General features: G+C 35.1%; 1 protein-coding gene across 6 annotated transcripts in view; it reads left to right on the top strand.

The window, feature by feature from the left end:
• SESTD1 (SEC14 and spectrin domain containing 1) overlaps nt 1-24646 on the top strand; it is a 163868-nt gene that overhangs the window by 83983 nt on the left and 55239 nt on the right. For all 6 annotated transcript variants that reach the window (XR_006296875.1, XR_006296874.1, XM_043577191.1 and 3 more), the window contains 3 exons: nt 4485-4598; nt 21677-21790; nt 23430-23527. Coding sequence is in view for 4 of the 6 variants with exons in the window: in XM_043577191.1 (XP_043433126.1) it covers nt 4485-4598; nt 21677-21790; nt 23430-23527 (326 nt within the window). In the remaining 2 variants the exon portion in view is untranslated. The remainder of the gene's footprint in view (nt 1-4484; nt 4599-21676; nt 21791-23429; nt 23528-24646) is intronic.

The raw sequence follows: 24646 nt of genomic DNA, 5'->3' as shown, positions 1-24646 counted from the left end.
ATTCAATTCTTAGAGGTATGACTTTGATTAGTAAAATAAATTTCAGACCTAAAGGTTTGTAAATGATCAAAAATAGTATGTCATGTTTAATAAATTTAATAAGTAGGCCAGTGAGTCTAAAAGTGTGATGTTGTCGGACTTAACTGGGAGCTTTTGCAGGCTGTGGTATCTGCATCATCCCCTGTCTACTCCATTCTGATCCTGTAGGTAGAGAGCACGATTTGGGTAAGTCTGTTCTGAAAAAGCTTCTCATGTGGTTCTGAGCAGTCTTTTCCCTTTTGTTCCTTTCCTCCGAAAAGCACCAGGACTCATGATGGTGTTGTTATTTATTTCTAAGCCAGAAGAAACGTACTTGACAGTTGTGTCCTTGGGGATTTTAGCAGCCCGCAAACCAGCATTTAATAAACAGCTGCAGTTACAAAGTCCGTGGTCTGAGCCTAGTCTGTGTTTTTCTGTGTTCCTCACAGAACGTTTTCATGATCCTTCGCATGTTCTAGGGACCTAGTAACTATTTGTTGCTTTATTATAAGGGTATTGAAGATGTTGTGATCTGAAATAGAAAAATAAAACATTTGAGTGATTGAAAGGCAGATTGCTTACACATATCTGGGTTTCTGTAGAAGGGCTTCAAGAGAATGTAGAAGTTAAGTGAGTTAAATAAAAGAGATGATCTAATTTAGATGAAAGAAAGTGAAAAGGGCATTCCTGGCAGGGACACTGACTTAGTGATAGCTCAGAAATGAAGCAAATATAATGAAGAGAGTTGATGGCAGGTCGGTTTAGGGAAAATAGAAGTTGGCAGTTACATAGGATAGTGAAATTCAGTTAAGTAAATATTAATGATATTGGAAGAAAGATCAAGAATTTTAAATGGATTGGGAAATAATTAGTAGCTGCTTTGGGGTTCTGTGGAAAGGAAGATAATGTAAAATTTCAAATGATAACTAAGGAGAATGATCCTCTTTTTTTTTTTTTGTTAATGTTTATTTATTTATTGTGAGAGAGAGAGAGAGAGAGAGAGAGAGAAAGCACGCAGGCAGAGACAGGGAGGGGCAGAAAGAGGGAAAGAGGATCCCAAGCAGGCTCTGTGCTGTCAGCACAGAGCCGACATGGGGCTCAATCCCATGAACTGTGAGATCATGACCTGAGCTGAAATCAAGAGTCAGATGCTCAGCTGACTGAGCCACCCAGGTGCCCCATGGAGAGTGATTCTTAGTATTTTATTTTTTATTTGGGACTATTAGGAAAAAGGGATTTGAGGGATGAGGATACTTTTAGTGTTAATATGATTAAGCATATGGTTAATATGGTTAAGACTGTACTAAGCTTCGTATGTAAATTATGTCATTTAATTTTATCCTCAGAACCTTGGGAGGCAGGTTTTGTTATCCCCAAGGGTCAACTGAGGCTCAAAGATTTTAAGTAACTTAGCCAGGTTCATACAGTGAACATGGGAAAGAGCCACGGTTAGAACTTAACATGGTCCAACCCCTAAGTCTTGTTTTTATCCTTTACAAAGTATATATTTACCAGTGGGATGTATTGGAGGAGGTTCCCAAATAAGGTACCCATTACCTTGTATTCAAACGTGTGGCCTAAACCTTCAAAATTAGGATTACTCCTTCGAGTTGGAAAGGATATAGCCTCTAGAGGATCAGTTTTTAAGGGAGCACAGATTGATATCCCATAACTTTTTCTGTCAGATACGTTCTGAGTACTTTTATATCCCACCCGTGAAGATGAATTCTTCTCAGTAAAAGTTGTTAAAATAACTATTAGGTGAGAAATCCATTAATTATGACCTTGTGTTGTTCTTCCTTTCATCCTGTCATTCACCTGTGTCACAGATGACCTGTTTGGGGCTTGCTGTTTGAACTGGACTTTGATCATTGGCAGTTTTGAAGAACAGTCAATGGATGATTTAATCCCCTCTTGGGATTTCTTTTCCGATAGGTATTTTAACAACTTTTGGATTTATTAGTAGTTAACATTTTCAGAAGTTGCAATGGCCTTTTGTTTACTCCTAGTCAAGCAGTTTCTACATACAAAATCGTTCATTGCTTTAATTTCAAAAGGTACGAGTACCAGTTGTTTGGGATCCCAGAGCTTAGTGTTGGCTTTGTAACTAATATTCTCTAAAATGAGTTTGGTTTCTCTTGTTTCTCGCAACTTTAATATTCAGTGATTTTGAAATAATAGTCTTCCAAAAGTCAATATATAAATAAACCTCAGTCTACCCTAAGTTTCCCAGCCTCTCTGATAACTTTGATACTGTTGAATTTACTTAACTAATGCATAGCCTGGTAATTGCAGGGGGCACTAGATTTGTGACGTGCCCAATAACATGTTTAAATGGAAAGATTTCTATTTTCTCCTTAATAATAATAATTATAACCATAATTTATTATTATTGTTATTCAGTTTTGCCATTTATGGTCTTGAATGGTATTTGACCCCTAGAATTCATAAATAAAGTTTTGTTGGAACTCAACTATGCCCATTCATTTATATGGTTTATGGCTGCTTTCATACTATGATGACAGGATTGAAGTAGTTGCAACAGAGACTATATCGCCTGCAAAGTCTAAAATGTTTACTGTCTACACCTTGAGAGAGAATTTACTGACTCCTGGTCTAGAACATTTGAAATGGTGTGATAGAACTTTAGAGTCAGATCTGGTTTGTCTTTAAGCTCCATCACTGAACAACTCTGTCATATTGGACAAGTTACTTTAGTTCTTTGAAACTCTGTTTATTCTTCTGTGAAACTCAAGTAGATCTCATTCTCTCAATTTTATTTAATGTGAATTCATTTATTTAAAGTTATTTATGGAGTGTCTTCTATATACCAGGCACTATCAAAGGCTGGAGATATAGGACTGACATGATAGTAAGATATTAGATATCTTACATAAAGTAGTACATTACTACAGATAGTAAGTAATTAGGCAAATTACTAAGTAATCTAACATCAGATAGTGATAAATGCTATGAAGAAAAATATAGTGGTAAAAGGAGACCGAGTCATATGGTGCTACTTTAGATAGGGTCGTCAGGGAAGGTCTGTCTGAAAAGGGAATATTTGAGTAGAATCTTAAATAGAGGGAGCATTCTTCTGTGTACGGGGCAAAAAACATTCCTGACTGAGGAAACGTCAAGGGCATAAGCTTGAGGCAGGAACAGCAGGAAACTTAGTGTGGCTGTGGTAGGGGAGTGATCTATGGGGAGAGGGGTATGAGGTGAGGTCTGAGGGTCATTGGGGCCCTGAGCTTGGAGGGCTTTCTAGGCCTTGGTAGGAGTTTGAATTTTACTCTGAGCATGAGAAAATATGAAGAAGGGAGGCCTGTTAAGAGGATATTTTAAAAGGCTGACTAGTTTGGGAATGTTAGCAATGCAGGTGGTAGAAATGGATAGATTTAAGATGTATTGTATTATTTATTGAGAGAGAGAGAGAGCACTCGTGCATGCGTATGAGCAGGGGAGGGGCAGAAAGAGAGGAGACACAGAATCTGAAACAGCTCCAGGCTCCCAGCTGGTAGCATAGAGCCTGACATGGGGCTCGAACTCATGAACCGAGAGATCATGACCTGAGCCAAAGTTGAACGCTCAACTGACTGAGCTACCCAGGTGCCCTCAGATCTATTTTAAAGATAGACTATATGGGTTTGCTGATAAAATATACATGGAATATTTATTGACTCAGTAAATGTTAATTTCCATTCTTTTTAAGGTAATATGAATAACCATATCTAGTAAATGTGAAATTGTATTTGTCAAAGATTAGCTTATCCTCTTCTTCAAGTTAATAATCAAGTAGAATCTTGGCTCTTTTGTATAATTACCAGCAAAAAATTTATTTTGTGAAAAAATTGATTTTACATCATTTGAAGAAATTCTCCAAGATGATTTTATTATGCCCCAAAATTTTTTTGAACACAAAAACAAAATTTGATAGTTATTTAAATTATATTGTAGTTTAATCTGAACATTACCTATTACAAAGATTCAGTAAAACACAAAAGTAATTTCATATGTACGGTGTTTATTTATTTATTTATTTTTAAAGTTTGTTTATTTTGAGAGATTGTGGGGAGTGACAGAGAATGGGGGAGAGAGAGAGAATCCCAAGCAGGCTCTGCACTATCAAGAGTAGAGCCTGATGCTGAGCTTGAACTCATGAACCGTGAGCTTATGACCTGAGCCAAAGTCGGACACTTAACAGACTGAGCCATCTAGGCATCCCCACATGTACTGTTTTTATTACATTGTTTATTTGAAGTCTTTTCTGAATCAGCTTGTCTTTCCAAGTATTTTTTTATTGCCATGTATGTTTTGAAGTTTGGAATATTTCTTTATTATTTTAATTCTTTTCCAAAGGTCTCTTAATTATTCAGCCTAACCATGAACATTTAGTAATTTATGGTGTTAATAAATTATTCATTTTACATGTCTAATTTATAATTATTATTTTTTGTATTTTATAGAATGTTGTTCCAGCTGAGGTGTCCCTTGTTTGTGTAGTGAAGCCTGATGAATTCTGGGATAAGAAAGTAACACATTTTTGTTTTTGGAAAGAAAAGGATAGACTTGGCTTTGAGGTAAATATACTCTATATAAAAAAGCAGAAGTGTGTTGTATCTTTAAAAATAGCATTTTGCTGATATTATTTTGTTTGCTTGTCATTGGATACTAAGCTGTGCTCAAGCAGTTCTCACACAGTGCCTAAGCAATGATTAGTGTATAATTGACATTCACATACTTGTTGAATAGATTATGATTCCTTGTCAAAGACCACTAATTCTTTCTTGTTTTCATTTGTATCACTCTGTATTTTTTAGTGTTTTTTTCCTAGTTTTAACATATTTCTAAAATTATTATTTTTAAGTTTATATCCAAGTTAGTTAGCATACAGTGCCATAATGATTTCAGAGATAGAATCCAGTGTTTCATCCCCTACATATAACACCCTCTGCTCATCCCAGCAAGTGTCCTCCTTAACCTTTGCCCATTTAGCCCATCCCCCCACCCACAACCCCTCCAGCAACAAACCCCTCAGTTCTCTGTATTTAAGAGTCTCCTAAATACAGGGCGAGAGAGGCTCCCTCCCTGTTTTTATATTATTTTTGTTTCCCTTCCCTTATATTCATCTGTTTTGTATCTTAAATTCCACATATGAGTGAAGTCATATGATGTTTGTCTTTCTCTGACTGCTTTTGCTTAGCATAGTACACTCTAGTTCCATCCATGTTGTTGCAGATGGCAAGATTTCATTCTTTTTGATTGTTGAGCAATACTCCATTGTATATATATACCACACCTTCTTTATCCATTCATCTCTTGATGGACATTTGGGTTCTCTCCATACTTTGGCCGTTGTCGATAGTGCTCAAACCCATGAAATACGAGATCATGACCTGAGCCGAAGTCAGATGCCTGATTGAGCACCCAGGTGCCCCTAGGTCTTGCTTCATATCCATTCTGATAATCTGTTACTTTAGTATTTCATAAAACCAGGTGGTTTAAAATCTATCTTGCTAGGTTTTGTGTATTTTTTGGTTCTTTTTCTATTTTTTGGATTATTTTTTATGATAACATTTTATCCGTATTGTAGTTTATATCTCTTATTTAGATTTTTTTTGTGTGTGTACACCCTAGGTTTACAGTCTACATCTTTTTTTTTTTAATGTTTATTTCTTTTTGAGAGAGAGAGAGATAGAGCGTGAGCAGGGGAGGGGCAGAGAGAAGGAGACACAGAATTGGAAGCAGGCTCCAGGCTCTGAGCTGTCTGCACACAGCCTGATGCAGGGCTCGGACTCATGAACCGCAAGATCATGACCTGAGCTGAAGTCTGACACTTAACGGACTGGGCCACTCAAGTGCCCCTATAATATACATCTTTAATTAATGGACTATTACTTGCAAATAATATACCACTTAACATATAGTGGAAATTACCTAAAACACTGTATATCCAATATTTCCTCCCCTTGTTTTCATACATTTCACTTCTATGCTGTAAACACACAATAGATGGCTACTATTTTTGCCATAGATAGTCTCTTTACATCAGTTTAAAATAAAAAAAGAATTTCATCTTTATGCCGTTTCTGGTGTTCTTCATTTCTTTTTGGAGATTCATCTTTTTGTCTAATATAGTCCTCTGTCTAAAAGGCTTCCTTTAATGTATCTTGCAGTGCAGGTCTGTTATCATTGAATTTTTTCAGCCTTTTTTTTTCCCTGAAAAAACCAAACAAACAAAAACCATTATTTCTAATATGGTTCTGAAAGGTATTTTCAGTGGTTATAGAATTTTGTTTCATTGTTTCTTTCAGGACATTATCATACCAGTGACTTATTTCCATAGCTGCTGTGGAGAGTTCTGTTCTTTGTATCCTTGGTCCCCTGTGTACCATATATTTTTCCCCCATTGGCCACCTTCAAGATTTTTCATTTAGTTTTTGTTTTTTCTGCAGTTTTATTATGTAATGCCTTGATGTATTTTATTTAGTATTTATTCTCTTTGGTGTTCCCTGAACTTCTTGCATCTCTGGTTTGATGTCTGCCATCAATTTTGGAAAATTCTTACTTTCTTTTCAAATATTTTATCTGCTCCATTTTCTTTTTCTACTTCTTCTAGAATTCTAATTGCATGTATATTAGACCATTTGAAAATTTCTGGGTTGGTGTTCTCTTTTATTTTTCCATGTTTTTTTTCCCCCCTCGGGTATTTCCTGTTGATCCATTGTCATTTTTTTAAAAAAAATTTTTTTTAATGTTTTTATTTTATTTTTGAGAGAGAGAGAGAGAGACAGCATGAGCGGGGGAGGGGCAGAGAGAGATGGAGACATAGAATATGAAGCAGGCTCCAGGCTCTGAGCGGTCAGCACAGAACCCAACGGGCTTGAACTCACAAACTGAGATCATGACCTGAGCTAAAGAGAGCCACTTAACCAACTGAGCCATCCAGGCGCCCATCTGTTGATAACATTTTCAGGTTTACTGTTTGTTTCTTTGGCTTTGTTGAGTTTATTGATGAGTCATTCATTGTAAACTCAACTTCATCTGTGTTACCATATGTTTTGTTTGTAGTATTTCTTTTTGATTCTTCGTTATAGTTTCTTTTTGCTGAAATCCCCCATCTGTTCTTGCCTGTTTTCTTGTAGTTTTTCCATGAGAACCTTTAGCATGTATTAGAGTTACTTTAAATTCCTTACCTGATAGTTCCAGTATCTGGGTCTGTCTTACTCTAGTTACGTCATTTGCTTTGATTCCTGATTGCCTTTTGCATGCCTTGTTATTTTTTGTGGCATGTTGGACATGTTGTTTAGGATAGTAAAGACTGAAGTAAATAGTATTTGTGCCTGTTCATGGGCCCATCTTGGTTTTCACTAGGTTTTCAGTGGGGCAGGAGAGTTGGCTGCGCCGAGTTGAGTTGGCTTTGGCTTTTGTTGTTGCTTTTATTTTCTTTAGTGCACCACAGGCTTCAAATTCCTCTTGAGCTACCTTGTGTTGAAGATGGTGCTAGCTTGCCAGAGACTGTTTTTTTCAGTGTTTATTTCACCCTCAGCTATAGGTCTTTCCTTTGTACCTTGCCTCAGAAAAGATCTCTCTCTGCATTATAGATGCAACCAAATATATAGTCAACCAAAGACTGCTGTTCCTTGCTACTCAGTGTTTGTCTGAGGGGCATTTTCTGTTATTCTGGTTCAGTCTCAGTCTTAGGCAGGCTTTGTGACACTGAGTCTAGGAAGTAGAGCCCTCTTTCCCAACTTTAGAAGGGCTGTGATAGTGTGGGCTCATCGTATATTCTTGCCTCCACCAGAAGATTTTTCTTTTCCTTTCCTCCAGCTACAGTGGGGCTGTATTTGTGCTCCAAGGTCATCTGGGTTCTGTTCCCTTTCCCTCAGCATGCAAAGGTTTTTGTTCTCTAGAGGAGATAGAGTTGAAGAATCTGGGCTGTCTCATCTTCATGCCTTTTCAGTGGTGGCTGCTGTTAACGTCTCCCAGGTCTATATCTGAGAGAGGCTGTTTGAAGTTTCTTACCTTTTTTTTTTTTTTTTTTGAGAGAGAGAGTGCATGCACGTACAAGTGGGAGAGAAAGTCAGATGTGGGGGGGGGGGAGAGAGAGAGAATATCTTAAGTAGGGTCCACATTCAACACAGAGCCTGGCGTGGGACTCGATCTCACAACCATGAGATCATGACTTGAGTGAGATGCATCAAGAGTTAAGATGCTTAACCAACTGAGCCACCTAGGTGCCCCTGAAGTTTCTTATCTTAACCATCCTTATCTTTCTCATGATTCCCAGGAGGTCTGTGTAGAAGAGCCTGCAAGTGAGATTGAATTCTTGGTGTGTCTGTACTTTCCAGAGGTTTTGTATTTTCACATTGGTTCACATTTGGCCCTTAGCGATTTGTTAAAAATGGTAGCTTAATCCTTACCTGGCTTGTATCATTTCTGGCATTTTCCACAGGAAAGCAAGTGTTCTAGTCCCATCTTTTCTTGAAAGCGCTAACCTATTCCTGTTTTTCAGGTTAATTGGTTTTCCTGGTAACTCTTGTGTGTTGAAGAAAAGTTGTCATTTTGCAGATTAACTTGCATTATTTTGGTGGTGGTGGTGCTGGTGGTGGTGTTCTGAGGGTTGGAGTATTGTTCATCTCAGCTTTCTACATCCTATGCAGATGGAGTTGAATCCCCCCACACCCCCATTTTATCTTGCGTACTTTTGTCATCGGTTGACTTGACTGTGAATGTGGACTTAGTGGAAAGATGTGCCGGCACTGTAGGGGAAGGCTGCCTTCTAACACCGTTAGAAAAGGTGTTACCCTGATAGTTGAATGAGAAACTGCATCTGAGGGAGGAGAAATAAAAGTGTAGTGAGGGAAGAGAGTAAAGGTTGCCTGAATGTTGCCATGATGAGTGAGTACTTCTGACAGGCAGGGAGGTCTGCTGTTCATGCCAGTTGTGCAGGAAATGTTGCTCTGAGAGAAAGTGAGCAGAGGCCAGTGGTTTAGAAACTAAAGCTGCGAACACGGAATAGGAGAGAAGATCCCTTTTGTGAAGAGTCTGTCACATCCTGCTTAAGCATAGGCATCTGCTCAGAAATGCTGTGCCTAGTTGAGTCTCATGCTATGAGTTCATAGTGACTAAACACATTGCATCTTGGAAATAAAGTAGAAAACAGTTCCTTTCTGCTTAGATCTGGTGTCATAGATTGATGTTTAAAACCCAACTATGAAAGTTTTTATACACTATATTGTTTTCTTTCAGTCATTGAAGAGATTTAGCTAGGATATTTTCCTGAGTAAATAAGCACTAGGCACTTATTAAAAAGCCTAATATCTTAATGAGATGAGAGTAATTTCAAATGCTGGGTAATGTACTGCCAAGCACATTCAACTTTAAGCGGCAGTTCAACACAGCCATTATATGATACTTAGAGCTATATATAATTAAATTCAACATAGATTCTCGTTTAATCAAAAATTACTTTCCTTGATGTTATTTGGATCATTTGGGCTGTTGTAATTAAAGTTGTGTTTTTGGATATATACTAAATATTTTTAAAGTACAACTTTGTTATAAGTACAGCATTCCTATAAGCAACAGTATGTTTTACTTTATAGAATAATCCATAAGAAAAGTTTATTTATTACCATCTGTCAACAACATTCATCAAATAAACACCTACTTGTTTTAATGACAGCTTGTTTTTCCCACATGATTTCACATTTCCTCGCTCATCATCATTCCTAAATTTTTCTTCTAGATGACTTTCTTCCTGTTTACTTCCTGATGTTTTTCATCAGCTATTGAATATTCAGCTCTCATTGCTCACCTAAATATTTCCTTATGTATTGTCCTATCTCTGAAATAGGTACCTACCTGTTCAGTTTCCCTTTTAGCAGTTCAGATATTCATGTACTTTTTGTCCTTCAGCAGCATTCTACCTGGTGGCTTTGATAGCTTTTGCTGGTTAGATGATAGTATCTGTAGTCTATTAAATGACAAGATAAAATTGAAGTAGTACGGCATTAACCTTATCCTCAAATTGGGAGACTAATAATCACAAAGGATCTTTACCTTATTCTTTATTGTTATTCATGAGAGTAAAAGTTATTTACTGGCAATGTTAATCAGCCACCATTATAAATTGTTTTCTTCTCTTATCTCCTTATCTCCTCTTAATACTGCATCTGATTCTGTTTTTTCCTTTTTCTTTTTTTGAGGCCATACTAATGCTAGGATCCAGGACCAGAGACTTCCTTCACATTCTGTTGGGAGCACCTCTGGCTCCGTGTATTATGACATCTTTCTAGTTTTTGCAGAAAGCAGTTTTCCCTTACTGAAAAAATAACTCCCCAGCTAACAGATACAAGCAGACATACACGTGTGTATATATATATACACACACACACATATATACACACATGAATCTGTAGTAAATCCGCAAAGACACATTTTTAATTCATATCTTCCACACACATTTTTACCATTAAGTAAAATAAAAAATGAAATGTGAGTGCCTGCAGAGTGAGAGGTTCTGTGTTAGGTTTTTTTGGGAATGTTTTATTAGGAAAGAATGAGTGTTCTAGGGAGAATAAAGGAGAAACAAGTTCTGAATCTTTTTATAAGTAAGTTTCTATACTAAAGAAAACCTTCACAAATGTTTTGATTAAAGACAATATGGCCAAATATCTTTCTCTTCAAACTTGCTGAGCAGTCGTATGTGCTAGTTAATTAAGTATTGTGGTGTAGTTATTTAATTTGTCTTACTTTAACCTCTTTTTCAAGTAATATTTACCTTTAAACATTTTTATGATTTTTATTTCCTTTGAATGAACTTGGCAAAAGTTTGAAAAACTTACGTAGGGTAGTGATCTTTTTTATCTAACTTTTTGCAGTTCCATTGTTTTATTCTGGCTCCCTTTGTGCTTGTTTTCTAGGTTTCACATTTCTTTGGAGGTAGATCTGAAGTTTAGATTCCTGCTTAAAATGATAGCTACTTTGAATGTAACTGATTAATCTTTTCTTCAAGAATTTAATGGTATCTATACATATTATTCATGGAGATGAATAGTTGAAAATAATTTAGAATTATTTAGCAGTTAGACAAAAATCAGAATATGATCTCTACCATAATCCTGAGTAGATCAAGCATATGTTAAAAGAATGATATTCATAAAAGTAAAAACATGACACTCCTGCAAATATAACATAAACACAAATCATACATAGGTAAATCATTGTCTGATGAGGTTATCAGTAATTTGTAAGGTGTGGTTAAGAGTTTTTGAGGAATTTAGGATTTTTACAGACAGATAAGATTGCCAAGTTAGATGCAAAACTGCTCAATGTCCTTTAGATCCGTAAATTCTAAATTTGAGGTTATGCTTTATTTCACGAGACCAAAACTGATCAGTTTCACTGATCATAAACTATTTGCATTTTTTCTGAACAATATCTACAAATTAACCTGTCTCTGACTAGTCTATAGGAAGTCAATCAAAGGTACAGACCCAGCATTGCTTGAAAGAACGGTAATATCTTCTGCCTGTTCCTAAGATTGAGATAGATTTTCTGACACATGAATCTCATTTCATCAAAATTATTAGTTAGCATATGATGATATCTCTGGTACTCAAAAATTATGGTAAAAAAGGAAGCATATGTTGTAATTAAATCAAATTTGAACTTTCATTTATGAACAGTAGAAGACTTTCTACCCTTTCAAAGAGTTGTCAGGCTAGGCTTACAAACCTTTTCTCACTTATAGTTGCTTAAAAAGAAATGTAAAAATTATAAAAATAAACCAGTCAATTTTTTTAAAGTATAAAAGTTAAAATTTCAAAGATTAGGTTATGAAAATAATTTCCCCTTCTGTTTTTGAAGGTATAGTACCATTTTCATCATAATTTATATATAGTCTTAAAATTGAACATAAAAATAGATAATTTTGTAAATAGTTTATAATAGCTCACTCTGCATCTTACATAACTGTTTTAAAATTAAAGATCATCCATACCATTTGTTAGATGGGAAAAGTCAGAATTGATTTATTTGGTGTATATCATGTTATTTGATGGTTTAATGAAGTTCCCTTTAATTCAGTATTTTATAGTATTAACAATTTAGTAAATCCTTTCTTAAAACAACCTCATTGTATACTACTTCTCTGTTATGCTCTGGGAAAAATGATAAAATACTATAGAATGTTATGGAGAGTGTTCTTGAGATTGTCAGAATTTTGGGGAGAAGTATTGCCAGTGAGTCAGTCTAAAGACATTCTTTAGGAAAATGTATTATTTTAAATGTTTTTTTGAGAAATGAAATCTTGAGTTTATGGTATTATCTTCTTTCTCCAAGGTAAGGAATTGTTTGATTTTTAAGGAGGTTTGCTTTTCTGCTCAAATGTAGTTTTTCTAACAATCCCTTGATTAGAATAGGTGACATTGTCAGTAAATATTTGAAAGAAAGTTCTACAGGAGATAAAGAACTGGCTAGTATGCTTAATATTCTAATGCACTGATACCTACCTATTTGTGTCTTTTTGAACTTTTTAATAATTCTCTAATTTGCAGTGTTATTTCTTATTAAGTAGTTAAAGATTTTCACACCTTTTTCTGCAGTTTTGGAAAATATTTCCTTAGACTTCTTAGCAATTATGGCATTATTTGTGTGTTTTTATATGAAGAATCCTGGGGTAAAGGGATTAGACATAATATGCATGACCTAAATGTGATATTTTGGACCTTTATTTTCTAATTTTGTTTTTAATTTTGGGGATGATTGCTTTTGGGTGTGTGTTTCCCCCTCTTTGAGGGGAAATAAAACATTTCCCGTGAGATAAAATAGCCCTGACTTTTCACTGCTTCATATTTAAATGTTTTATGAAGGTTTGTTGTATTAGTGGTCTCTTTCAGAACTGTTAACAGAAATATAGGAAATCTTACCAGTATTTTGTAACTTGAGAAGCTGTAATGAATAGCTTAGAGAAAAATCACCTAGGGGCACCTGGGTGGCTCAGTTGGTTGGGCGTCAACTTCAGCTCAGGTCATGATCTCATGGTTTGTGGGTTCCAGCCCAGCATCAGGCTCTGTGCTGACAGCTCAGAGCCTGGAGCCTGCTTCTGATTCTGTGTCTCCCCTTCTTTTTGCCCCTCCCCTACTTGCTCTGTCTGTCTTTCTCTCAAAAATAAACATTAAAGAAAATTAAAAAAAAAAATCACCTAGTGTGAGATTCCAAATTTGTTTCACCACATTGACTGTGATGCGTGTTAGTTCCCTCTCTTTGTTTTTTTGAAATGTAGATTATTTACTTTCTAATCTGTTTCTGCGCTTTTCCAACTTCCAGAAATCTCCTTGTCTGCATAGTTTACTTTCTTAGCACTCCAGTTTTACTTCAGGCCTAAATCCTTGCCCTTCCACCCCAGAAAAATACGGTTTCTTCCCATATTTCCTTTGCTTGTGCATTTGAATTTGCTCTTTTTGTGAAATCCTGTTTCTCTGTGACGCTGGCACTGGAGTGGAGTAGAATCATTGGTTCATTGTAGCTTGGTTTGTCATCTTAGAAGCAGTTGTAATTTATATGCTGTGTTCTGGCAAATGGTGTCATTTTCCAAAGGTAATTGCACAACTTACCTTTGTAAACAGAATGTACTTTTGCTGTGGACTGGAAGGAGGCTTTCTCTTTTCTTTTATGGATGCTTCTCCTGACTCACTTCAGAGGGGTGATACTTAGATACCCTTCTTAATTTTTTTTCCTTCATTCTTTTTGAACATTATCTAATAAAATAGAATCAGTTATTGGTGTTTGCCAGCTTCTTCTGCACTTCTCCTTGTCCTCAGTCCCCCTCTTAAGTAAAGATGAAATTATTGGAAGTACAAACTGATACTTCATCACAGTAGATAGGTCCTTAAGTTGTTAATTTTAAATGGTTGTGATTTTCAGTCTTCTGATTGTTAAAGCTATTGTTTTTCTCCATAGACATAATTTAGCTTTGAGATACCTTTGGTATTGATACAGTTCTGTGTGTCTACATGGCAGATCTATTTTCACTTTGAACAGCCATCAGTGAGTTTTATAAGAATATAGATTCTATAAAATATTTTCTAATAATAGAGAAAATGAGTCTTATGCAGGTCTATAATTGTGATATGTTCTTGTTTATGTCTATTTTGCATAAGTGTAAATATCATAACAATAATCTTAGGTAACTTTTTTCTTCAAAAGTTATGTTTCCTAAGAGATAGTATTTTCTTAAATATATTTTATGTGATAAAAGACAGTGACTCTGCACTGTTTGCATTTATGTTGGTTTTAGGAAAAAAGTTTTTTTTTACAAGAAATATTCAGATGCAAGTACAGCTTTTGCTCTGCATAACTAAGTAATTTCACATTTTCCCTTTGGCTTATTAAACTTGAAGTCTGTTACTAGTGACTTTAATGTATTTAGATACTACAAATACATATTTCTACATTTTTTATAATTTATGTTAACTTTTATTATTATTATTTTTTTTTTAGTGAGGCTAACCAGTGTGTGTAGAAAGTGACAAATACTCTTCATTGGGCAAGATAGGTCATGTATTAGAGAAGAATGGCCCAAATTAAATGTACAGCATGACAGCTTATTAGAATATGTCCTCTTATGAGCTTAAAGAGACATAGATAGTTTAACGCAACTGCCTTCTTTGGCAGATTGGAAAAATAGCCTGGAGTGAGTTCCTTTAGGCTGACTTCTACAAAGTCAGTGAATTTGTGACAGAGCTAAGGCACAAACCTGGAGTGATTGGTTCCTAGCTCGGTATCCTTACAATTAAATCATTATAATGGTGTTTAACCTAAGAAAGGTATTTGGAAATCATTTGGGATATTCTAGTAAAACCTTGGTCCCTCTGTGCTATTGCAACAATATTTAGATTTATTTAGAGTATTTTTAACAAAGGCTGTAGAAATAAATCAGAAAACTTTAATCTACTTCTTTTTATGAAAACAACTCTGTAGAATATTGCAGAAATAAAAAGCTCATTTCCTTTGTAGAAACATAACTTACCCATCCTTGTATTCCCAGCACTAGAACACATAGCTTCTAATAAATAATACTTCTAATCAGTTTAACTCTTTTAAATAATGAATGTTGAACAAATGAATAACATCATTAAAAGTTAAATTATAATAAGAGGGACATGAAAGGGATTTTTCAGTAGACATTTTTTCAATGTTCAAATAGAATATTGTGTCAGGTGAGGCACAGTAGAAGAGCAGAAAGACTATTCATTATATTTTACATTCGTTTCTGTTCAGGTGTCTTTTCAGATGTGAATTGGTGCTTAATTTAGCAAGCAGTATTTCTTCCTGGAGTAAATACATATTTCTTTTTCACTGTTAGTGTATATCTAGTTAATAGATTGCTAGGCACTTTGGACAAAGAAAAAGGCCCTCCGTGGGAGCTGACTGTGTTTACTCTTGCTCTTGTGGAGATATCTGTCTAGATCCCAGAAGAACTTGCTGGAAGATGAGATGATTCTTGTGGCCTGAACGCCACTTAACATTTACTGTTCAGTGTCATGCCTGTCCTCTAGTCTAAAGAAGCTGTGTTAGAACAAGAGAATAAAATAAAGCCCTCTGTGACAGATTTTTCAATAAGAGAAAAAAATTTTGTGTTCTTTTTATTCTGAGATGTTTATTTTGTTTTAAAAAAATTCTTTAAGATGTTTGTTTTGGGGTGCCTGGGTGGCTCAGTCAGTTAAGCGTCTGACTTCAGCTCAGGTCATGATCTCACAGTCTGAGTTCAAGCCCCATGTCAGGCTCTGTGGGGATGGCTTGGAGCCTGGAGCCTGCTTCAATTTTTCTTTTCTTTTTTCTTTTCTTTTCTTTTTTTAAACTTTTAATTTTTTAATGTTTTTATTTATTTTTGAGAGAGAGAGACAGAGCACAAGTGGGGTAGGGGCAGAAAGGTAGAGGGAGACACAGAATCTGAAGCAGGCTCCAGGCTCTGAGCTATCAGCACAGAGCCCGACGTGGGGCTTGAACTCGTGAACTGCAAGATCATGACCTGAGCTGAAGTCACACGCCCGACTGAGCCACCCAGGCACCCCCTGCTTCAATTTCTTTGTCTCCCTGTCTCTTTGCCCCCCCGCCAATTGCGCTCTCTCTCTCTCTCTCTTAAATATAAATAAACATTAAAAAATTTTAATAGATATTTAAGTTAGCTTTCATTATTACCTAAAGAGGAAGACTGTGAAATTGAGATATGCTAAACTTGTGCAAGAGAGATCGCATTAATTGCCATTTAAAACGGATGGATATAATATAGTTTGCTGCTGTTAAACTAACCAAAAATGTAATTTGGTGTTCTATATCTTTTCTTTTACTTTTTAGAAAATGTTTGTTTATGTTTTAGAGAGGGAGACAGCACACGCACATGCACACACACACACACACACACACTCACTCACCCCAACAGGGGAGAGAGGTAGAGGGAGAGAAAATCCTCCGTGCAGAGCCTGATGCGGGGCTCGATTTCAAAACCTTGAGATCATGACCCAGGCCAAAATCAAGAGTGGGACACTTAACTGACTGAGCCACCCAGGCACCCTTCTTTTACTTTTTTTTTTTTTTAATTTTTTTTTTTTTTCAACGTTTATTTACTTTTGGGACAGAGAGAGACAGAGCATGAACGGGGGAGGGGCAGAGAGAGAGGGAGACACAGAATCGGAAACAGGCTCCAGGCTCTGAGCCATCAGCCCAGAGCCTGACGCGGGGCTCGAACTCACGGACCGCGAGATCGTGACCTGGCTGAAGTCGGACGCTTAACCGACTGCGCCACCCAGGCGCCCCTCTTTTACTTTTTAAATGGAGGAAAAGGCATATAAACCCCCTCAGCTTTCTTACTACTACCATCTCTAGATTTCCCTTTGTTCTCCCTGTAACCTCCCTGCTTGCTGCCTCAGAAGTTAGCTTTTTCTTCAGTCAGGTACTGATAGTTGTTCCCTTCTTCTCTTGATTCTGTGTTTAGTTTTTAAATACAGTATTTGCTACATATTCTTTTTAAAAACATGTAGGTATATATGAAGCTTAATACTGAAATAAATACTTGGTTACCCACAGCCCATCCCAAGAACCCAAATCTCCATTCTTTGAAATAAAGGTAACTTATTTGTATTTATCCATCCTTTGTTCATATTCTCATTCTGTGTGTGTGTGTGTGTGTGTGTGTGTGTTAATTTAGATGTGAAAGACAAAATCTTAAGAAGAAAATAGGGAATGTTTACCTTTTATTATTCTTTTCTATTTGTATCTGTAGAATTGCCATTTAAAGATATTATTTGTTACTAAATATTGTATTTAGTTTCACTTATTTTTGAGCTTTTAAAAATGGTATGATTTTAATGTTCACTGACCTGCTTTTTCTCATTCATCATTATATATATAAGATTCATGCATACTCTTGCAGTGGATGTAGTTGATTCATTCTCACTGGTGAATGTCATTCCGCTATGTTATTCTGCTATGTTATTCTCCTGTTGATGGACATTTGGGTTGTTTCATTCTTTTGCCATTATGAATGATATGCTACAAAAATTTTTGTATATGTCTCCTGGTGAAACATGTATAAGGTTTTCTCTTTTTGCAGATTCACCAGACCTAGGTTATAGAAATGTTCAAATTTTTAAGATAATGCCAAATTGCTTCCCAAAGAGGTATTCTAATTTACATATCCAGTTGCAGTGTATAAGAATTTTTACTCTTCCACAGCCTTGCTTGATATTGGCTAATACTTGATATTTTCAAGTCCTTGTGGTCTTTCTTTCCCCACATTGTCCTTGGGTATCAGTGTTATGCCAGTGTCATGAAATGAGTTGGGACTATTCTCTGCATTTCTGTTCTCTGGAAGCATTTGTTTAAGATCAAAATGATCTGTTCTTTGATTTTTAAAACTCACTCATAAACTGGCGGGGCATTTTCTTTCTGGAAAGATTCTTTTAAAAGAGAGATTTCTATTTATTTTAGGCTTTTAGTATTTTTATTATAAAAATTATGAACACATAAAAAATACACAAAATATTATAGTTAACTCCATGAATTCCTATACCCAGTTCCAGCAGTCATCATTCCATGGTCCATCCTGCCCCCTCCTTACCTTAATCCACTTCTGTCAAGAAAGACTGGAGATATTGTAGTGAAGGAAATGGAGGACATTTGAATTTATTTGTAAATATTTTACTATATGTCTCTAAATCATAAAGGTCTTTTTAAAAAAATATAACCTAATACCATTATTCTACCTTAAAAGAAACAATTTGTTAATATCAAAGAGCCAGTTGGTTTTAAATTTATAATTACTTAATAAATGTTATAAAAGGATTTAGTTATATAAAAAATATATATGAGTTATATATCTCACTTTAAAATTTGTTTACAAATTTATATATAAATCATGCATGTGCATGGATTATTTGACTGATTGATTTGAATCAGGATCCAAAGAGTGGCAGCTTATTGTGATTGATTGAGATCCCTTTCCAAGTAGATACAGTCTTAAAATCTGATTTGATTGATTATTGATTTCTAACTTTTTTCATTGTGGTGAAAGAATATTATCAGTTCCTTTGAAATATACCAAGGCTTTTTTTTTATGGCCTCATACACAGTCAAGTTTTTAAATATTAAATGCTTCTTGAAAAGAATATGTACTTCTCTTATTATTGGTTGTGGGATTCTGTATTCATTAAATAAAGCTGTTTAATATCAATTTTTATTTCTCTTATGTCTCTTAAAGAGACAAGATTGTTGTTTTTCCTATAGTTTTTCATGGCAGCAAGCATCTGCATGGTGTAGTTTAACATATTCTTCTGCCTTTTTGATTCTCTGTATTTCCATAAATTGATAGTTGGATTTAGAGAATTGATTAGATTCATGTTTTCTTTTTCCAAGGCTTTTCATTGGTGGTGATGTGTTCCTTGATCATGAAACTCATAATAGTTGTCTTCTTTTTTTGTGATGTTAGCAGCGATTTATGTTTAATGCGTGGATTTATTAAAAATTTAAAATGATCTAGTTCTATTATTCTTTCTTCATTTATTAGCTAGAATACTTCTGTAACGAGAAGCTTACTTTCATTGATTATTTGTTTACCCAGTGGTATGGTTTGTATGTGAAAGTTGAGAGAAATGCCTGTTTCCCTTTGTTTGCTGGTTTTCAGTAAATTTGTTCCCCATTGTAGTCCAATGATTGTCATTTCTTTTGTATCAGTATGAGCTCATTGGATTAAACATACTTAATGTTTCAAAATATAGCACTTGTTAATTTTATTGACATGCAGATTGTTACAATTTTGGCCAGTGGAAACCTTTTCAAGACCTTTGGCACAATCCTAGTAGTCTTTGATACCATTCTTGATATCTGGATGAGAAGATATTCTAAGCTCATCATGTGTGTTTCTAGCCCTAAGACCTGGAATTGGCCTTTTTTTCAAAGAGCCTTGATTCCCTTTAGAGGGAAATGGTATTTGTAGGTAACAGTCTGGATACTAGAGGTGTGCATTTCTACAGAACTGGTCATTATTTCTAAACCTGTTAATGGTTAGAACTAGAAAAATTGTGTGTGTTTTTATTTAAGTTGAAAGATATCATGAGTTTAAATTGATACTTCCAATTCAAATTGAAGAGCATAAGGGGAACTTTTTCCTTGTTGTGTCTTCCTTCTCAAGAATTCCACTTTCTCAAGGACTTCAGGAATGGGAAAATTTAGAATGTCTTATATTAATCATTCGCTTTCTTCCTCATCAAGTGATCTTAGAATAGCAATACTAAAATTACCACTAATGGTATGATTCCTGAAAATGGGGTCTAGTGATTCACTTCATTGGTTATAGGTGGTTTTTTTTCTTATGTCAATTGTGATACATTATTTTTTATAGGAATTTGTCCATTTCTTGTAACCTTGCATACTTATTGACACAAGATTGTTCTGTGTCCTACTATCTTTTAAACCACTGCTGCCAATGTAGCTGTGCTCTTTTCACTTGTATTGCTACATATTTGTGCTTTTCTTACTGCTTTGTCGTCTCAGAAATTGGTTGATTTTATTTTAGTTTTTTCAAGGAACAACTTTTGGCTTTATTAATTGCTTATTTTTTACCTTCTTCTTTCTATTATCTTTGAATTTTTTCTTTTGTTCCCCCACTACCCCCCTGTCCCCAACTTCTTTGATAGGTTACTTAGCTCATTATTCATCACCCTTTCTTTTTGCTAATATAAACATTTAAGGCTCTTAGTTTGCACTTAATACATTGTTTTCAATACCAATTTTTAAATAAAGTCTAATTATGGTAGAATCAATTTTTCTCTGATAGTTTTATGAACTTTTGATACCATGGTTTTGTTACCTTACTAAGATTATCTTCCCCCACCTTTTAACCAAGCAGTTAGCAGTTTGGGTAAATTTCCCCTCATTTAGTGTTTATATTATAACTTCATACATGGTGTGGATGTACCCCACTTGCATATTGGGTATGTTTCTAAATTTTTCGTTTCCTTCTTTCTTTCTCTAGTAGTTTGTCCACAAGTTCTTATGTTGTTTTTCATTTTTTTACTTTTTAAAAAAGTTAGCTTTATTGAGGAATAATGTACATGTAGTAAAATTCACCCCTTTTAGCCTACGGAGATTTGACAGATACATATAATTATAAATCCTTCACCACAGTCAAGATATAGAAGAGTTCCATAATCCCCCAAAACTTTGCTCATGGCACTTTGTAGCCTCCCTTTCCACCATCTATGGTGTTGTCTTTTCTTCGTTTTCAGGCTAGTTGGTTTCTCTGTGACCTTGGCTCTTTGAGAAGTTCTACAAAAGTTATAATTTTATAGATTATCTGGCTTTCGTTATTGTTAGAGTGTGAATGGTGTTCTTTCTAGCTGGACACATTAAACACATTTTTCTTAGCACATCTTTTTTGGGGGTAGATTAGAATTTCCATGTATCATTTTTGCATTAACACTGCCATTTGAATATCTTTCTCTCATATGTGTATTTTATTTTATATTCTTGTATATCTTCATTGGAATTTTATTTGGTGCCACAGTGATCTCTTAGGTCATTCTCTAATTTATACTTAAAATCTTTTAAAGTTTAGCATTAAAAGATTATCACCTTAACACATCAATTTTAAGTTTATGTTATCCTGAATTTTACTCCATTGGAGGCCATGTTTTGTTAATATATAATCAAAGAAATGTTACAGAAAATTGAAAGTGTATAATTTTTTGATTGCCAGACTTATTTGTGCTTGTCACTTTAGTGTGCTTAGCTAATTTTAAGGCCATATGAAAATTTTTTGCTGAATATGTTGTATCAATGGCATTGATTTTTATTACCAAGAAGTTATTAATATTGGTAAAATTTTGAAAATATCTCATCTGAGTTGCTGGTGTCTCTTGTTTTTTTGTAAGTGGTTTAATAAATGGTATAGGATAGTTTATTTCTTAGATATCCACAGTTTATTGGATTAATTTAAATGCTTCTATTAATGTATTAAATCTCGTATTAATTAAATACATGATAACATATCATCATCTGGAAACAGTATTGCATATTTTAACCTGATTTTATCTCCTTACTACTTTCATGGCCTTTAACATTGGCTTACTAAATATTCTTTTTACTTTTGTAGGTTATTTTAGTGTCTGCCAATAAATTGACTCGTTATATAGAACCGTGCCAGTTAACAGAAGATTTTGGTGGGAGTCTCACCTATGATCACATGGACTGGTTAAATAAGAGGCTGGTTGGTATATTACCATGAGATGAAATGTTATTACATACAAATAAGACATACTTTGGTAACTTTATCATTTTAATCAACTACAGTACAGATTGTTCTTTGTTATAAAAATAAATTATATTGCATATCACATGATAGCATAATGCTTGAAGGCAGATAACTCTGGAGTCACATTTGGGTTTGCTTTTGGTGTTGTCATTTATAGCAGTATTATTACTGGTCAAAATTGTTAATGTTTTAGTAGAATAACAGAGTAGCATATTCTCCTAAGAGGTAATCTAGTTGATGTACCATCTTTAGAGATATTTAAACATCATTTTGAGTTGAAAAGCAGTTTGACAGGTTAAAGTTGGTATCTGAAAATGTATCTTTGGCCAGGCTGAAATTGCCCTACTCTGCATGATAATGGCATTGTTGGATTGAACTGCTGGGGACTAAAAGAACAACTTTTCATTAGGTCAGTTTAGATTACAGTTAATCGTTGGGGACCTCCACAGTTGAAATTCTATCTATAACTTTGGACTTGCCAAAAACATAACTACTAACAGCCCACTATTGGCTGGAACCCTACTGATAACATTAGCAGATGATGAGCATATATTTTGTATGTTATACATATTATATACCAAGTTCTTATAATACAGCAAGCCAGACAAAAGAAAATGGTAAGAAAATCATAAGAGAAAATACATTTATAGTATTGTACTATGTTTATCGAAAAAAATTTGTGTATCAGTTTGGACCCATGCAGTTCAAAACCATGTTGTTCAAGGGTCAACTGCTAATTTTATTGAGGAATAACAAACTTGTGGGTATTTCAGAATGGATAACCAATTTCCATCTTATTTGGACAGTGATACCAGACAAATGAGTATCCCCTTTATTAAGAACAGACTTAACCAAATCCCTTTTTAGAAATATTTTAAGAAACCATGTTAAGGGGCACCTGGGTGGCTCAGTCAGTTGAGCGTTTGGCTCTTAATGTCAGCTCAGGTTGTGGTCTCACAGTCAGGAGATCGAGCCCATGTTCGGCTCTGCACTGAGGGTGGAGCTTGCTTGGGATTCTCTCTGTCTCCCTGTCTCTCCCTCTGCCCCTCTCTCCCTCGTGCTTGTGTGTGCCCAGGCGCATGCTCTCTCTCAAAATAAACAAACTTAAAAAAAATGTTAAAATTATAACTAATTTATTCTTTCCTACATGCTTAGATATAAAACTTTTTAACTAATATATGCAACTAGTATGGATTGGTGATAGAAAAACATAAAGAAACGTTCTGTAACTGGAATTAGAAGATGAGTACTGGTCTAAATTATGTTCATGTAGTTAAAACTGTCACTGGTGCAGATGTTTCTCCATGAAACACAGGAATAAAAATAAACTTGTCTGATTGAGGAATAAAAATAATTTCTTACTCTATTTAAATTTTAAAAATTTATTCTCCATTGAAGCTGTTCATTGTTCTAGGAGGGATTTTGTCTTCTCTCCTTAAGTTGTTGTGTTTTGGTGGTTGAATTGTACTAACTGACATCAAGAGAAGGAAAGGGAATTCTGCCTGGCTAATTCTGTTGATCTTAACTGAAAATCCTTATGTAAACACTAACTTTAAGATTATTCTTAATATGTTAACAAAATCTCATATTGTAGGTTTTTGAGAAGTTTACAAAGGAATCTACATCATTACTAGATGAACTTGCTTTGATTAACAATGGAAGTGATAAAGGAAGTCAGCAAGAGAAAGAGAGGTAGGTGGCTAGTGTCATGCAATTATACCTTTGCAAAGCTGTGATTAACCTGATGAAGGATAGATACATCAGTTATTAATGCAAGCTAGAAGAATTAAGGTAAGCAATTCTCCAATCAAATTGACATACAAAGGTTGAATTAAATTTATTAATTCATGAGAATTTGCTTTACATGTAAAATTTCTTGATTTGAATCAAAGTTTCTCTACAAAAGACTTCTTTTTTAATGTTTATTTCTGAGAAACAGTGTTCTTGTGCATGTTGGGGAGGGGCAGAGAGAGAGGGGAGCAGAGGATAGGAAGCAGGCTCTGTGTTGAGAACAGAGAGCTCGATGTGGGGCTCAAACTCATGAGATCATTACCTGAGCCAAAGTTGAACGCTTAACTGAGCCATCCAGGCACCCCTCTACAAAAGACTTTTTGATGAATAGTAATGTATTTACTTTATTCTGACACTGTGAAAAATTCATTTGCAAGAATATGTTTTCAAAATGAAACCATTTTCATTTTAGAGTTCTACTTTGTGAAGTCTGGAAAAGGTTGCAGCTTGAAATAAAATTATTATAACCTTATTTAAATACATTAGTTCTTAAATGCCTACCTTCTAGAACTCTTATGTCCTTGTAAAATATGATATTCATGAGTTTAAGTTGGGGAGTTTAGTGTTTTATGACACTTGGATGAAGTAATTGTTCAGTTGTATTCTGTAAACGTAACTGACTAGATTTATCATTTTAACGGATTTCCATTGGACTTTACAATCTTAACAGTTTTCATTTTTTGTTGGTAGGCCAGATCCCTCTCCCCAGTTAAAAACTCTTAACCCTTTCTGGTCTATCAACAAAGTGGTAACTAGAACAGTAATTTTTTTTTCAATGTTTATATTTTATTTTGAGAGAGAGAGTGTGAGCAGGGAAGGGGCAGAGAGAGAGGGAGACACAGAATCCAAAGCAGGCTTCAGGCTCCAAGCTGTCGGCACAGAGCCTGACGCAGGGCTCGAACTCACAGACTGTGAGATCATGACCTGAGCCGAAGCCAGATGCCCAACCGACTGAGCCACCCAGGTGTCCCAGAACAGTAATTTTTCATTAGGAAATTTGAAAGAGTCAATACTCTTCCT

Source organism: Prionailurus bengalensis, chromosome C1 (assembly GCF_016509475.1).
Source record: "Prionailurus bengalensis isolate Pbe53 chromosome C1, Fcat_Pben_1.1_paternal_pri, whole genome shotgun sequence".
In the NCBI taxonomy this organism is placed as follows: domain Eukaryota; kingdom Metazoa; phylum Chordata; class Mammalia; order Carnivora; family Felidae; genus Prionailurus; species Prionailurus bengalensis.
The sequence above is the reverse complement of the archived record's forward strand: the minus strand, read 5'-3'. Positions and strand labels throughout refer to the sequence as shown.